This window comes from Salvelinus alpinus, chromosome 7 (assembly GCF_045679555.1).
Source record: "Salvelinus alpinus chromosome 7, SLU_Salpinus.1, whole genome shotgun sequence".
NCBI classification, from domain to species: domain Eukaryota; kingdom Metazoa; phylum Chordata; class Actinopteri; order Salmoniformes; family Salmonidae; genus Salvelinus; species Salvelinus alpinus.
In genome coordinates, this window is record NC_092092.1 from 54,296,405 (window position 1) to 54,314,017 (window position 17,613).

General features: G+C 45.2%; 1 protein-coding gene across 1 annotated transcript; it reads left to right on the forward strand.

Annotated features, from left to right (window-relative positions):
• The first annotated feature begins 384 nt into the window (after positions 1-384).
• Positions 385-11,881, forward strand: LOC139581211 (FACT complex subunit SSRP1-like). The gene is made up of 18 exons (XM_071410728.1): positions 385-473; positions 1,067-1,148; positions 1,904-2,089; positions 4,474-4,579; positions 4,776-4,969; positions 5,179-5,279; positions 6,503-6,632; positions 6,791-6,894; positions 7,072-7,200; positions 7,347-7,571; positions 7,682-7,754; positions 9,301-9,433; positions 9,605-9,647; positions 9,730-9,862; positions 10,044-10,211; positions 10,584-10,681; positions 11,026-11,221; positions 11,360-11,881. The coding sequence occupies exons 2-18, from the start codon at positions 1,095-1,097 to the stop codon at positions 11,420-11,422; spliced, it is 2,136 nt and encodes a 711-aa protein (XP_071266829.1). The 5' UTR covers positions 385-473; positions 1,067-1,094; the 3' UTR covers positions 11,423-11,881.
• The last annotated feature ends 5,732 nt before the right edge of the window (positions 11,882-17,613 follow it).

Sequence of the window (17,613 nt, forward strand, 5' to 3'; positions counted from 1 at the left end):
TGCCAAAGTAGTACAGAAGGCTATATTGGACAGGACTGGTGGGGAGTCTTGTAGTTTCATCACCATTCATCGTCACAAATTAGCAATTCAATTGGAGAACCTCTCACGCATCTTATAACAACAGGCTGCTGCGTGCACCCCTTAGTGGAGGTGAGCAGCTATTGCATGCAGTTCTGACAACTATGAGAGGTTTATTTGAATTTCATAACAGGAGACAAGTAGGCCTAGCTTAATTAATGACTAAAATCATTCGTATTAAACAATTCTCACCTATTTCTAGGCCACGTTGTTTATGTGAGTGTCAGACGAAAGACCTACACGAGTCGGCAGAACACCTTTGAAAAGTGTTACTTTCTGGAAATTAGAACGAAACGGAAGTAAATTCAAAAGTAGTAGGGATTATTTCCGGTGACGTCGGCTCTTGGGCTGATGCTTCACGCGGGAAACAGCGAGGTCTCCTCATCACATTGACAGTAAGACATCAAGTTTGTTCGTTTTATTCAGGGACGAATGTAGCGGATTCTAAGTAGATGTGTATACAACCAAACAAATGAGACCAGTAACATTGGCCTAGCTATTATTGACCTACTGGAGTCAAATAGTTAGCGAAGAAACCCCACATAATCACTAGCCAGCTAACGTTAACATGCTAGCCACACTGGCATCCATTTACTAGCCACATCGCTACGAATGGCCAACAAACTATGGTAGCTAAATAGCTAGTATCGGCATGTTCTTGCCACAAAGAAAGCAGCTAGTTAGCTCCAATTTGCATATTGTTGTTCTCTCAATACTAAGCTTTTATACCCACATTGAGTTGTTACCTGTAGCTAACTTAGCTTGCTAAATATTTACATGGTTGTTATTGGCTAGCTAGCCTAACTACATGTTTTAATTTTACGCGAAGTTCGTTCTATAGTAAATGAAATGTCACTCACATGTTGACTCTCAAGGGAATTAGCTTGCTACCTAATGTTAGCTAGTTAGCTATTACAACTTGGGCTCCTCTGCAAGTTAATAACGTTGCTAACTAATTGTTTGACATTGTTTTATTCTGTGTACTCAGTTGAACATCACTTCTTGTGGAGGCAGAGATGGGAGACACGCTTGAGTTCAACGAGATCTACCAGGAATCCAAGGGGTCCTGGGTCAGTAGCTAGCTTACCTCGTCATGCCGTCTACCATCAGTGTCTTAACTAACCAGGTCCCGGAGAGCCTCATGCTGTGTAGGCTTTTGTTGTAGCCCAGTACTTAGATGAATCAGGTGTTAGTCCTGTCTAGGATGAAAGTAAAACGCATGCCTGTGGGTCTCCACACCTTGTGGGTATCCTGGATCAGGATTGAAGTACACATGGGTAGCATGTATATTAAGGTTGTCATGATACAGGTATCAGATACTAGGAAGGAAGGAAGGAAACAAAACATGAAGCAGACTTCATTTCTTATTTTGGCACCCAGTCACATTTTGTTTATTTGCAAGCTATAGCACACAATATTTGACAAAGGTAGGTTTTAAAGGACCATAGAGTGAAGTCTTTGCTTTGTCTTTGCTTTGAAAATCTGGTAGTGTAAATCAGTGGTTCCCAAACTGCGGGGTGCTTGGGGATCATCCTCCCGCCTAATTGGGTAGTGCATCATCAGTTCCTCTTGTCCTGTTAGTCATTGCACACCATAGAGAGCTATATATATATATATATATATCTTGTTAGAAATGTTCAGATCAACTAGCCCATGTCAGCTAATGTTTTTTTTATCCTTAATGCTGGAAGGAACCGTGTTGTAATTGATGTACAAATAAATGACCACAAACTGGAACCAACCATAACTCAACATCTAGCTACTATCAAGTTTGGCTATAACAATAGCCTAAGTGTATTTATGTGTGAGTGGTGACTCCCCGCAGAACGACGGTCGTCTGAGGTTCAGTAAGCAGAATCTGGTGTATAAGAGCAGTAAGACTGGGAAGGTGGACAACATCCCGGCAGCAGAGCTGTCTCAGGCCACGTGGAGGCGTGTATGCCTGGGACACGGCATCAAGCTGGCCACCAGCACCGGGCATGTCTACAAATATGACGGCTTCAGAGACACGGTGAGGCAGTGGTATGTGTGAACGACTGAGAGAATTTGTCTGAAAATGTTTGTGATTGTCTGTGTGTTTCTTCGTGAGACTTCCGTGGGTAGTTGTCGGGTGAGCTTTCAGATACATTTGTTGATCTGTTCCTCAGGTTGTGTGCCTGGTTGAGTGAGTGCAAGAGTGGATGTGTGTGAGTGCGTGTGTATAATCTAGCCTTACCAGTGCTGCTGGAAAGGGAGAGAAGGAAGGCTGGTCTCCTGAGGTTAATCAGTGTGTATTTGAAAATGGTTTCTTCTGACTGTGGTGGTTCAGACAATGATGTCATTGTTTATTATCCTGCACACTGTCACTGGTGAGGAATTCAAACATAGGTTAGTGGAGCAGCCAGCCTGTCAGTTTGATGTGTTCACCTTCTATATCATGTTCCACTGGTTAAACACCACCTCAGCCCCACTCCCCATGCATTCTCAAAGCTTTGAATGTCTGTTTTCAAAAAGTAATGATCATTTATTTGATTTAGGAGTGGTGAAGTGCCCTGGCGAGTTTTGAAATCCATGTATCACGAGCCATCCGTTTGCTAATTTGGTTCTACTTGTGAAGCGCACCGCTCTTTAACAGAGTTTGCTTTGTGTTGATCAGGACTCGACGGTGTTAGCCAGAACTGGGTTGTATTCACGAGGCACAAAACGGAAACAAAGCCGGGGAGGGACGATCTTGTCCAATGAGAAGTGCTTGTTTTCGTTTTCTGTTGCAAAATACTTTGCTACGGTGTCTGCTAATGCATAGCACCCTGGTGATCCTATGGGAGCATCATATTCGTTTTTTCTTATTTAACTAGGCAAGTCAGTTAAGAACAAATTCTTATTTACAATGACGGCGTTCCCCGGGCCAAACCCTAACCCGGACAACGCCGGGCCAATTGTGAGCCTCCCTAGTTAGGGGGAGAGGGGTGGTGGAATGGAACAACTATGGGGTGGAGGATTGGCACTGTTTGGTGTTTTGTGCATATGCATATATTAATTGTGTGGATAGTGGATGGGAAGGCTGGGATGAGTTATTATGGTTGTGTGAGGTAAGCAACCTGACTCTGCCAAAGCTGTAATGAGAGACGGCGCTCTTAACACAGGGGCTGATGAGGACAGCAGGAACACACACACTGATATGTTTGTCTTTACACAGTTACAGGCCAGTCATTATACACACACACACACACACACACAGATTTATATCCAGTATATAGTCTGAAATGGAAACACAGTTAGATCTGTATACATGTCCTGTCACATACAAACACAATGCCTTCATACATCTTCACAAACACACGCACAGATGCTGTCAACACACTGATCTGATATTCTATACACACACACAGCTTGGCGTATAGTCTCTCTTTCGCTGTCCAACACACACACACACAGACTGTGGGCTCTCACACACTCTAATAACCCAACAGACAAGCTGATACCCAGGTGCATAAACTCTCTTTCCCACACACTCTTTTTCCACACACACACTGTCCTTCACACACATGTGGAAGTGATTGAGGTGTGTGTGTGTGCCCCCCAGTTCTAATCGGGCCTGCAGGATAAATAAACAGGCTGATTGTAAGCGGCGGAGAGGGAGGGAGCGGACGGATTACATTCACCTCCAGCGTCCCAGGGGGCCGAGCGGCAGAAGGGGCCATAATTGAGCTTTGATGAATTATCCCCCTCATCAAGGGGGAGGAAGGGAGAGGGGGAGGAAAGGGGGTGTGTTTTTTAGTTTCAGACTAGTGGGGCATTAAGGATTTAACTGAGAACATCTTTCTACTCACTTTTTCTTCTTTCACGTTCTCTCCTCTCCCCCGCCACACATCTCCTCTCTCCCCCCCCGCCACACATCTCCTCTCTCCCCCCCGCCACACATCTCCTCTCCCCCCCGCCACACATCTCCTCTCCCCCCCGCCACACATCTCCTCTCCCCCCCGCCACACATCTCCTCTCCCCCCCGCCACACATCTCCTCTCCCCCTGCCACACATCTCCTCTCCCCCCCGCCACACATCTCCTCTCCCCCCCGCCACACATCTCCTCTCCCCCCCGCCACACATCTCCTCTCCCCCCCGCCACACATCTCCTCTCCCCCCCGCCACACATCTCCTCTCCCCCCCGCCACACATCTCCTCTCCCCCCCGCCACACATCTCCTCTCCCCCCCGCCACACATCTCCCCCCCCCGCCACACATCTCCTCTCCCCCCGCCACACATCTCCTCTCCCCCCGCCACACATCTCCTCTCCCCCCCGCCACACATCTCCTCTCCCCCCCGCCACACATCTCCTCTCCCCCCCGCCACACATCTCCTCTCCCCCCCGCCACACATCTCCTCCCCCCCGCCACACATTTCCTCCTTCCTCTCCTAGGATTACGAGAGGATCTCGGAGTTCTTCAAGGCCAACTACAAGGTGGAGCTGACAGAGAAGGACATGTGTGTGAAGGGCTGGAACTGGGGCACTGCTAAATTCTCTGGTAAACAACACCCTCTAAAACTCTAAACGCCCGTCACACAACACCAGCAGAGGATCTAATCCTTATATAGTTTCCTCTTGGATGTTTTCATAACCATATTTTTTATCTCTCTTGAAGCGTTCATTGTAGCATTTCTCCAGCTATGTTGAGGTGCATTGTGGGAGCTGTAGTCTTTAAACCCCCCCACCCTCCGCAGGTCCATTGTTGTCGTTTGATGTGAATGACAGCTCCGTGTTTGAGATCCCCCTGGCCAGCGTGTCCCAGTGTGCCACAGGGAAGAACGAGGTGACGCTGGAGTTCCACCAGAACGATGACGCTGAGGTCTCTCTCATGGAGGTCCGTTTCTACGTCCCCCCCGGCCCCGCAGACGAGGGGGCAGACCCCGTGGAGGTAACCCACGCTCTACTACCGGACCTGTACAAGGGAGAGAACTAACTGGTTGAATGGTGGTCATCAGTGCCTTACTGGCTTTACCCCAGCAGATGGCGCTACCACTACAGCTGTTCTGTACTCAGAAACAGTTATTTTCACAGCAACATCAATGATGCAGTGATTAATGTTATTCCTGTTTAAACCCTCCCTTCCTTCCTGTCTGTCAGGCGTTTGCCGCGAATGTGCTGTCTAAGGCAGATGTGATCCAGGCTACAGGAGATGCTGTGTGTGTCTTCAAAGAGCTGCAGTGCCTCACACCCAGGGGCAGGTACTGTGACATCAGCACCATGAACCACTATTCATCAGTATTAGCCGTCATTACTTTATATAACGTTACTCTACGTAAACCAGATTGATCTGCAAATTGTTCACCTGGCTTAATACGTTCCCCCTTCCAAATAACTACCACGGACAAGTAGAGCTGAGCGATTAATGCTTTTTGAAGTCGGTTTGTTTGATTATAAAACAATCACGGTTTTCGTTTTTTATTTTGACATTTTCATTTTTTTTTAATGCAATATGAAATAAGGACATTACAATGATTTTAATGGAAATTCCAAAACCAAAAATAGTGAACAGTCAATTGCCAAAACTCTTCCATTGTCTCGGTCAAGTCCACTTTGGGTATGAAACCAAATATTTCAGTTGTGTTTATTACTTAGTTTTTATTTGATGACTTTATTATTTCTCATTCCTTGAAGTCCTCAGCAGTCAGCCAGGAGCAGTCAGCCAGGAGCAGTCAGCCAGCCAGGCCATCTAACATTATTCTCCCCCATACTGTACTGTCTTTAGTCATCCTACTAGTTCTTCAAAGTAGATAAGATACAACTTCCTGAACAGTCTCTGTCTCTCTCCTCATTGTGTTGTGTACATTCCTCTCTCATACGGTCTGTGTATATCTAACATAACGTAGCAGGCGTAAACGTGTATCTGTCCAGAGATCTGAATATAATGAGGAGAAGCTCATGTCTCCGCCCTAACAATGGGAGTCGTTGACCCAAAGGCGACAAGGCAGGCGACAAGCTTAGGTCCAAAACGCATTGAGCTTATTTTGGACCAATTCTGGTGAGAGTGAAACCAATCGCTTCACCTCTTCCCCTCTCATCCGTCTCTGTCCGAGACAGAAAAAACGGGCGCCATGAGTTATGGTCATTGTAGTTAATTACCACATTTCTGTGCCGAACTAGGTTAAATATTTGCTTAGAGAAAATTAAAACTCCCTTCAGCCCAGAGTTCCATACAGTTCTTGAATTGATTTCTCTCGTGGATGATTTGATTTCTCTAGAGAAACGGCGTGTTGGACCCCCCCCCAAAAAAACTTCATGGAATTCAACTAATGTCGGTCAATTCGTTGTTTAATAACCGCCCAAAAAACAAAATATCACTTGGTCACTCAGCACTACCACTACAAGACAAACACCTACTTTGATCAAAGGTCTTTCTCTCTTTCTTGCCCTCGTTCACCGACTTTCTTCTCTCTCTGTGTGTCAGGTATGATATCCTTATCTACCCCGCCTTCCTCCACCTCCATGGTAAGACGTTTGACTACAAGATCCCCTACACCACTGTGCTGCGTCTCTTCCTGCTACCACACAAGGATCAGAGACAGATGTTCTTTGTGGTAAGTGTGTGTGTTTGATTGAGGTGAGTGCTTGACAGTCGTCAGTATTAAGTTGTGTTCGGCACCAAACACGTGGACAATACAGTGTGAATGCAGTCGTGCTCACGTCAAACGCCGTGTCAGCCTCTTCGATTCACATTCCCTCCCTCCGTCTATAGATCAGTCTGGACCCGCCCATCAAGCAGGGACAGACCCGTTACCACTTCCTCATCCTGCTCTTCTCTAAGGAGGAGGAGCTCTGCCTCACCCTCAACATGAGCGAGTGAGTGGGAGAAATCAACGACAGCAGCTCAACAGCACATGGGAGACGAACAATTAACTCGTATTGTCGGGTGGTGAGAATCCCTTAATCGGATTTTCTGTTTCTCTCCCCCTCTCTTTGCGCCCTTCCCTTCTTTCTCCCTCTACCATTCCCCCTCTCCCTCCTCTTTTTCCGTAGGGAGGAGGTGGAGAAGCGGTATGAAGGGAAGCTCACTAAGAACATGTCAGGTTCTCTCTATGAGATGGTCAGCAGAGTGATGAAGGCTCTGGTCAACAGGAAGATCACCGTGCCCGGAAACTTCCAGGGGTAAAGAAAACCCGCGCGCTTGCGGAACCACTCGCAAACACACACCAATGTTCCTCCTCTCGCTAAAGTTTCTTTTGTAAGAACTACATTATAAAGCACTTTGTCGTGCGTTTAATTGAGTCTCCCTCCCCTCCTCTCCCCTGTAGGAACACCCCAGGGGCCCAGTGTATAACATGTTCCTACAAGGCCCAGTCCGGCTTGCTCTACCCGCTGGAGAGGGGTTTCATCTACGTGCACAAGCCGCCCGTCCACCTGCGCTTCGAGGAGATCTCCTGTGTCAACTTCGCCAGAGGCACCACCACCACGCGCTCCTTTGACTTCGAGGTGGAGACCAAGCAGGGGAACCAGTTCACCTTCAGCAGCATAGAGAGGTACGGCGGGGGACTTGGAAACGGACACACAACCGTGTAGATTCTTTGCCTGACGAGCGGTTTCTGTTTTTTTTTTCTTCTTCTTTTTCTCTCTCCTCTGTCCATCACAGGGAGGAGTACGGGAAGCTGTTTGACTTTGTAAACGCCAAGAAACTCAACATCAAGAATAGAGGATTCAAGGAGGTAACCTTTAGGAGATGTTTACTGTGGTGGAAATACATTCGACTCTCTTTCCGAGATGCGTTTAAGAAGTATTGACGGATTTTGCTCTTTTCTTGTGTGTCTGTTGTGAACTCCTGAAGAAGAAGGTTGGTATGGTTACGGGGGTTCGTGAGGGGTGTCTTGTTTTTTTTTGGTTTGTTGTGGTTACTGCTCGCGTGGTGGGCAGGGGGGCGTGTCTGTGTGTTGGATGGGGGGAAGAGGAGGGTGCTACCATTCTAATCATGGTGATTGGTTGCTGTGAATGGCCATAAATGATTTACTAATCGGTTTATGATTATGCTGAGACACCTAGAGATGTCGGAGACTGCGTGTGTGTGAAAAAGAGAGTGTGTGTGTGTGTGGTTGGTTGCCTGCGTTGTCTTGACTAATGTATTGCCTGAGGTGTTGTAGTGTGTTAACTGAAAGACAAAACACGTCCTCTAAACCAAATACAGGAAGTCCTGATTTTTCACCCATAATGTTCTCTGGTAATATAAACATAGCCCGCTCTGTCCGTCAACGGCCCACTTCGTTGCCCTGGGTGGGAGTTGCCATGGTAACAAAGCGCCTACCCTGGGGTCACCCGAATGGTCAAGAACTACAAATGATTCTGTCCTCCACTTCCTCCTGTTTGTCTAGCTCCTAAGCTTTTCACCTAGGGTGAATCTCAATTGCGTTTCCTTGATTCTTCGCGTCCTTTCTCTTCGCCTCCTCAAAACCTCTTGGATTAAAAGGTCAGCGGGGAGGGACCTCTGACCTCATCCAGGGGAGAATGACTGCCCCCTCCCTCATTGAAGCCGTGGACTTCAAGGCTGACCGTTGTACTACAGGCATTGTTTGCAGAAAACACGATCCCCCATTATAGTGAATGGAAAAAATGGCATCTTCGTGGTCAATCTTCTTGTAAAAACAAAAAAACATTCACCAATCATGGTGCCAAAAATGACTTCTAATACACCAGATGTATGTCCTTGAGTCGATTATTGTAAAATCCCACACAGAAGAAGATAAAAGGATAATTTAGTAGATAATGGCAGACTGCAGTACCCCGGTTGGCCTTCAACTGGAGTTACTAAATGAGAGGGGGCAGCACTGAGCTAGCCTGCAACGTCACTTCCTGGAGTAGCTCAAACGGCGCATGTTATGTCTCCATGAGACGCCATCTTAACCCGACTCCATTTGGCTTCAATGTGCTACTGAGTCTTTACATAGGAATGAATGGTGTCGCGTGATCGACGGCTTTTTCTATTCATATATACAGTCATTGTTCTCATCCAATGGGTTTTGAGAGGGAGGCAAAGAGAGAGGATGCGAGGAATCAACGAAATGCAATTGAGTTTCTTCCCTGGTCTCACTTTATCTTAGGAGTAGTCCTAAAGGTAAGGAGGTAAGAAAAGGAAGCCATTGTAAAGTGTTGGAACACAGCCCCCGTACCTTAACCTCCTGTCCATAGGAAGAGAGAGATGCATGGCCTTGCTGGAGCATCATGGGTAGTGTAGTCTGACTCTGCTACCCCCCTCCCAAACAGGGCATGAAGAGTAAGAACAACGAGTACAGTGACTCCGATGAAGACCAGCACGATGCCTACCTGGAGAGGATGAAGGCTGAGGGCAAGATCAGAGAGGAGGGAGACGGCAGCAACGACTCGGACGAAGAGACCGGTGAGTGACGACTCCCGTTGCCAGTCAGCGCCTCGTTAATAGGAGATCTCAAAGGGACTCGTTCATACGTTAATGGGTTTAAAAACGTCATAGGAATGTATGGCTGTTGTGAGAGATTTCAATTTCCAACAGAGCAGCTGTGTTAGTGATGTTTTTTCTTCTCTTTACTAGATGAGTCTTTCAACCCTGGGGAGGAGAGTGATATTGCTGAGGAGTGAGTTTTTACCCCTTCATCCATTGCCCACTTCAGTTCCTCTCTCTCTCTCTCGCGCTAACAGTATTCCTCTCTCTCTCAGGTATGACAGTAACGCGTCAGAGAGCGACAGCGGCAGCGGAGGTGATGGCAGCAATGACGAGGGAAAGAAGAATAAACCTGCAAAGAAGGCCAAGGTAGTGAAGGAGAGGAAGGAGAGGAAGCCACGCAAAGAGGTAAGGGGGAGGGGCAAGGGGAATGGGGGCGGAGTAAGTTGTGAACAGTAAAATGTATGTTTATTGTATCGGAGATAAATATACCTTCGTATTGACCTCTGGAGGCACCTAAATAGTTTGTTTTTATGCACATGTGATATGTGTGTGTGCTCATGTTTCTCTCTCTCTCTGTGTATTTTAGAAGAAGCAGAAGGACACCAACGCCCCCAAGAGGCCGATGAGTTCCTACATGCTGTGGCTCAACTCCAGCCGCGAGCACATCAAGTCGGAAAACCCCGGAATCTCAATCACGGAGATCTCCAAGAAGGCCGGAGAGATGTGGAAACAGATAGGGAAGGAAGACAAAGAGGTGAGGGCTTTATCTGCTGTCCTGACTTTTTATTCCTCTGTTCTGCTCTTCTCTCTTTCTCCAATTTTTTTTTTTGTTGGGGGGGGGGGGGGGGGGGGGCATTTTTTTATTCAAATGTCCTCCACTTAAAGACATTTTATTAAGGAACTATTTATTACATTTTAAATGTAGTAGCTGCTTGAATAAAACAATGTTTTTGATGGTGAGTGAGCATTGCGCCTGGTCTAGTTTTTTGGATTGCATCTCAACTCAGGTTGTGTGCCCTCCTGTGCTCCATGGGCATTTTGAATAAAATAATTGTCCTCCTAGCGAACTGTATTTAAACCGTTGTTTAGGAAAACAGATTGATAACAAAGGGTCTCTCTCTGCTAGGGGTGGGACAGGAAAGCAGAGGAGGCTAGGAAGAACTATGAGAAAGCCATGAAGGAATACCGAGAGAGCGGTGGAGGCTCCTCTACACCCGCCAAGAAGTACGAGACCACACACACACACACCAGGGGAGGCTGGTGGGAGGAGCTGTAGGAGGACGGACTCCGTGTAATAACTGGAATGGAATAAATGGAACGGTTTGAAACATACGGAAACCACCTGTCTAACGCCGTTCCGTTGATTCCAGCCATTACAATGAGTCAGTCCTCCTATAGCTCCTCCCACCAGCCTCCTCTGACACACACACACCCGTGAACATCAGATACGCACACGACCAGGTACACTTACAAGCGCTCAAAACACACACCTCTAACCTTGCTTTTAACATGACACAAACGTCCGCCCATCTTTGACGGTACATGTCCCTTTTCCGTTTCTCCACCAGGGAGAGCAAGAAGGCAGGAGGTAAGGAGGACAAGAAGGCAGGAGGCAAGAAGAGGAAGTCTGACGGAGGAGAGAAAGAAAAGGAGCAAGGAGGGAACGACAGTTTTAAGAGCCGAGAGTTTATCTCCAGCGAGGAGAGTTCGTCTGAGGGTGAACGGAAGAAGGCCAAGAAAGCCAAAGGCAAACCCAAGGGCAAGGTACTGCACTGTCACCATGGCAGCAATAGGAATAACTTTATTTGTGTAGCCATTTTGATAGATTATGATCAAAGCGTTCGTTAAAATGAAATTACGGGATTATCATAGTGAAGACTTGTCTTTCTCTTGCTCTCTCAGGAGTCTGAGGAAGAGGAGGAAGTGATGACCACGCCCCCCAGCTCTGAGGTGGACTCTGACTAAGGAGAGGGGGAGGGGCCTCGCTGGAGCTTCTGATGACAGAACGAACAGGGAACATTTGGACAAGTTTACACAGTGACAGGTGCACAAAGACATGCAGATCATACAACGCTCACACACATACATACACACACACACACACTAAGCGTTACATGGACCAATAACTTGTACTCTCTCTGTCCCACACATTCTTAGAAAGTGAATTATGTACTACATTACCCATGATTCTACTGGGTTCTATTCTATTCGCCCCATGGGGATGGTTGTAGTTTAATAGCACTGAGACATGCAGGGGTCTTCAGTCTTGAGTTTTTTTTTTTTTTTGCCTGTCCTTTTGACCTGTTTAGAGAAATGAAGAACTGCAATTCTGTACTTTTTTTTTACATTTTAATTTTGTTTAGTTACAATGTCATGTTTGTTTCTTTGTTTTCAAACGGAATTAATAAATCTTTTGTAATAAAATCTTTGTGATTGTTTGCGGGAGCTTGAGGAAATGAAGTCCTCAAGGAAATTCAATTATTTAAGAGGCGATAGGACAAAGCACAGGAAGCCATTTAGGAGTACTGGAATGGGGCCATGAATATCTTTAAGTAGAGGAGATGTCGGTTTAACCCCCTTGAGACGGGTCTCATATTATATACCCTGAAAAGACCCTCAGGAACGCAAACTCTCACACACACCTAGAATATGTAGTTGAACTAAAATATACATGTAAAGTGTTGGTTTCATGAGCTGAAATTAAAGATCCCAGTAATGTTCCATACGCACAAAAAGCTTATTTCTCAATGTTTTGCACAAGTTTGTTTACATCCCTGTTAGTGAGCATTTCTCCTTTTGCCAAGATAATCCATCCACCTGACAGGTGTAGCATATCAAGAAGCTGATTAAGCAGCATGATCACTGCTGTTTGGGGTTTTAGGCTGGGTTTCTGTACAGCTCTTTGACATCAGCTGATGTAAGAAGGGCTTTATAAATACATTTGATTGATTGATCATTACACAGGTGCACCTTGTGCTGGGTACAATAAAAGGCCACACTAAAATGTGAATTTTTTTCACACAACACAATGCACACAGATGTCTCAAGTTTTGAGGGAGTGTGCCATTGGCATGCTGACTGCAGGAATGTCCACTAGAGCTGTTGCAGAGAATTTAATGTTCATTTATCTACCATAAACCACCTACAACATCGTTTTAGAGAACTTGTAAGTACATCCAACCGCAGACCACGTGTAACCACGCCAGCCAGGACCTCCACATCCGGCTTTTTCACCTGCGGGATCGTCTGAGACCAGCCACTTGGACAGCTGATGAAACTGAGGAGATTTTCTGTCTGTAATAAAGCCCTTTTTTGGTAAAAAAACGAATTCTGAATGGCTGGGCCTGGCTCTCCAGTGAGTGGGCCTATACCCTCCCATGCCTGCGGCCCTGCCATTTCATGTGAAATCCATAGGTTAAGGCCTAACAAGTTTATTTCAATTGACTGATTTCTTTATATGAACTGTAACTCAGTAAAATTGTTGCATGTTGAGTTGATATTTTTGTTCAATATATATTAGATGGAACACTACACAGGGGCAGATAAGGATAGCATAAACACTTATTTTGTTCAGTATATATTAGATGGAACGCTACACAGGGGCAGATAAGGATAGCATAAACACTTATTTTGTTCAATATATATTAGATGGAACACTACAAAGGGGCAGATAAGGATAGCATAAACACTTATTTTGATCAGTATATATTAGATGGAACACTACAAAGGGGCAGATAAGGATAGCATAAACACTTATTTTCTACCCAAGTATGCACTCTTCCTTTCTAACACAGTTTTTGTGTTTTCAAAAATGTCGTAGCCTTTTCAGAACATAAATGCGTTCATCAAAACTATTATACCGTCAAAATTGCTTAAAGTTAATCAAAGGAGCCCGACTGCCTGCAAAAAGACTAACGCAACCGTACTTATCTCTTGAGTCCAAGCAGACAACGGAGTTGGTCTGTCTTTAAAAAAATAATAGAAGATCAATACATTTTCTTTGCAGTCATTAAATCATGTTGATCAACATTGGAAGTATAGCTATTCAAAGGTGCATAATTATGGGCAATTACTCTCCTTTTATGCATATTTCACCAAACAATTTCATACACATCAAATCAAGTACATTATATATACAAATGTATGTGAACACCCCTTCAACTTAGTGGATTTGGCTATTTCAGCCTCACCCGTTGCTGACAGTTGTATAAAATCGAGCACACCGCCATGCAATCTCCATAGACAAACATTGGCATCAGAATGGCCTTACTGAAGAGCTCAGTGACTTTCAACGTGGCACCGTCATAGGATGCTACCTTTCCAACAAGTCAGTTCGTCAAATTTCTGCCCTGTTATTGTGAAGTGGAAACGTCTAAGAGCAACAACGGCTCAGCCGCAAAGTGGTAGGCCACACAAGCTCACAGAACAGGACCGCTGAAGTACGTAAAAATCGTCTGTCCTCGGTTGCAACACTCACGCCCGAGTTCCAAACTGCCTCTGGAAGCAACATCAGCACAAGAACTGTTCGTCGGGAGCTTCATGAAATGGGTTTCCATGGCCGAGCAGCCACAAAAAAGCCTAAGATCACCATGCGCAATGCCAAGCATTGGCTGGAGTGGTGTAAAGCTCGCCGCCATTGGACTCCGGGGAAGTGGAAAACACGTTATCTGGAGTGATGAATCAAGCTTTACCATCTGGCAGTCCGACGGACAAATCTGGGTTTGACGGATGCCAGGAGAACACTACCTGACCAATGCATAGTGGCAACTGTAAAGTTTGGTGGAGGAGGAATAATGGTCCGGGGCTGTTTTTCATTGTCGGGCTAGGCCCCTTAGTTCCAGTGAAGGGAAATCTTAACGCTACAGCACACAATGACAATCTAGACGATTCTGTGCTTCCAACTTTGAGGCAACAGTTTGGGGAAGGCCCTTTCCTGTTTCAGCATGACAATGCCCCCGTGCAAAAAGTGAGGTCCATACAGAAATGGTTTGTCGAGATCGGTGAAGAAGAACTTGACTGGCCTGCACAGAGCCCTGACCTCAACCCCATCGAACACCTTTGGGATGAATTGGAACGCTGACTGAGAGCCAGGCCTTATCGCCCAACATTAGTGCCCAATCTCACTAATGCTCTTGTGGCTGAATGAAAGCAAGTCCCCGCAGCAATGTTCAACATCTAGTGGACAGCCTTCACAGAAGAGTGGAGGCTGTTAAAGAAGCAAAGGAAAGGGAAAGGGGGATACCTAGTCAGTTATACAACTGAATGCATTCAACTGAAACGTGTCTTCCGCATTTAACCAAACCCCTCTGAATCAGAGAGGTGCGGAGGGCTGCCTTCATCGACATCCATGTCTTCCGCATTTAACCCAACCCCTCTGAATCAGAGAGGTGCGGAGGGCTGCCTTCATTGACATCCATGTCTTCCGCATTTAACCCAACCCCTCTGAATCAGAGAGGTGCGGAGGGCTGCCTTCATCGACATCCATGTCTTCGGGGGACCATCTCCATGTTAATGTCCATGATTTTGGAATGAGATGTTTGACGTGCAGGTGTCCACATACTTTTGGTCATGTAGTGTATTATTCCTGGCAAAAGAATTCAAACTAAAAATATGCACATCCAATTCCATGTATTCAATACAAAGGCTGGTTTGCTCATAGTTTTGTAGACTACTGCACAGAAACACAATCCACAATAGAAATAAGGAAAGGTGTACACAATGGAGGACCACAACTGATATGAATTTATAGGCCTCAACCAAATCAAATCACATTTTATGCGCCGAATACAACAGGTGTAGACATTACCGTGAAATGTTTACTTACAAGCCCTTAACTAACAAGGCCGTTTTTTAAAAACGAGTTAAGAAAATATTTACTAAATAAACTAAAGTTTAAAAAAGTAACACAATAAAATAACAATAACAATGCTATATATACAGTGGGTACCGGTATCGAGTCAATGTGCGTGGGTACAAGTTAGACGAGGTAATTTGAGGTAATATGTACATGTAGGTAGGGGTGAAGTGACTATGCATAGATAATAAACAGCGAGTAGCAGCAGCGTAAAAAAAATCCACATCGAAGCAATGCTCTATAGTGGAAGGTCACAATGTCGAAGATGATGACTTAGGAGTAACGCAAAGTTATGTAGAAGTAACCCATTTTCTGCATCTGTATGTCCACAATATTGTAAAAATGATATATCGTACACGGTATGACAGTGACGGGGTGATTTAGAATTTTGTGCAGTAGTATTTACCGATTGCTGGAAACGTTGAACACAATTGCACACATTTCTCTTCTGATGAAGACAATGCAGGGGCACAACTTTCACTGGGGATGGGGCTGACATGCCCCCCCATATTCTGAAATTGCGTTTTTGTCCCCCCCAGTTTTATCATTGGAATGTGATACAAAACATGGTGACGTTGTGCTTTAGGACCATGCGGACGCCTCTCAGCGGTCGGGTAGGCTGTTGGAGTGTTTATACAATTGGATAAAAAAATATATGCACTACCGGTCAAAAGTTTAAGAACACCTACTCATTCAAGGGTTTTTCTTTATTTGTACTATTTTCTACATTGTAGAATAATAGTGAAGACATCAAAACTATGAAATAACACACAGAATCATGTAGTAACCAAACAAGTGTTATATTTTATATTTGAGATTCTTCAAAGTAGCCACCCTTTGCCTTGATGACAGCTTTGCACACTCTTGGCATTCTCTCAACCAGCTTCATGAGGTATCCACCTGGAATGCATTTCAATGAACAGGTGTGCCTTCATTAAAGTTAATTTGTTGAATTTCTTCTTAATGTGTTTGAGCCAGTCAGTTGTCTTGTGACAAGGTATAGGGGGGGGGGGGGGGGGGGGGTATACAGAATAGAGCCCTATTTGCTAAAAGACCAAGTCCTTATTATGGCAAGAACAGCTCAAATAAACAAAGAGAAATGACAGTCCATCATTATTTTAAGACATGAAGGTCAGTCAATACAGAACATTTCAAGAACTTTTAAAGTTTGTTCAAGTGCAGTCTCAAAAACCATCAAACGCTATGATGAAACTGGCTCTCATGAGGACCAGCACAGGAAAGGAAGACCCAGAGTTACCTCTGCTGCAGAGGATAAGTTCATTAGAGTTACCAGCCTCAGAAATTGCAGCCCAAATTAATGCTTCCCAGAGTTCAAGTAATAGACACATCTCAACATCAACAGTTCAGAGGAGACTGCGTGAATCAGGCCTTCATTGTCGAATTGCTGCAAAGAAGCCACGACTAAAGGACACCAATAAGAAGAAGAGACTTGCTTGGGCCAAGAAATACGAGCAATTGACATTAGACCGGTGGCAATTTGTCCTTTGGTCTGGAGTCCAAATTGGAGATTTTTGGTTCCAACCGCCATGTCTTTGTGAGATGAGGTGTGGGTGAACGGATGATCCCTCTATGTGTATTTCCCACCGTAAAGCATGGAGGAGGAGGTGTTATGGTGTGGGGGTGCTTTGCTGGTGACACTGTCTGTGATTTATTTAGAATTCAAGGCACACTTAACCAGCATGGCTACCACAGCATTCTGCAGCAATATGCCGTCCCATCAAGTTTGGGCTTAGTGGGACTATCATTTGTTTTTCAACAGGACAATGACCCAACACACCTTCAGGCTGTGTAAGGGCTATTTTACCAAGAAGGAGAGTGATGGAGTGCTGCATCAGATGACCTGGCCTCCACAATCCCCCGACCTCAACCAAATTGAGATGGTTTGGATGAGTCGGAATGCAGAGTGAAGGAAAAGCAGCCAACAAGTGCTCAGCATATATGGGAACTACTTCAAGACTGTTTGGAAAGCATTCCAGGTGAAGCTGGTTGAGAGAATGCCAAAAGCTGTCATCAAGGCAAAGGGTGGCTATTTGAAGAATCTAAAATCTAAAATATATTTTGACACTTTTTTGGCTACTACATGATTCCATATGTGTTATTTAATAGTTTTGATGTCCTCACTATTATTCTACAATGTAGAAAATAGTCAAAAGAAAGAAAAACCCTTGAATGAGTAGGTGTTCTAAAACTTTTGACCGGTAGTGTATATATACAGTATAAATATATATTATGTCCCCCCCACTTCTAAAACCAAAGTTGCGCCCCTGATACAATGTGTTAT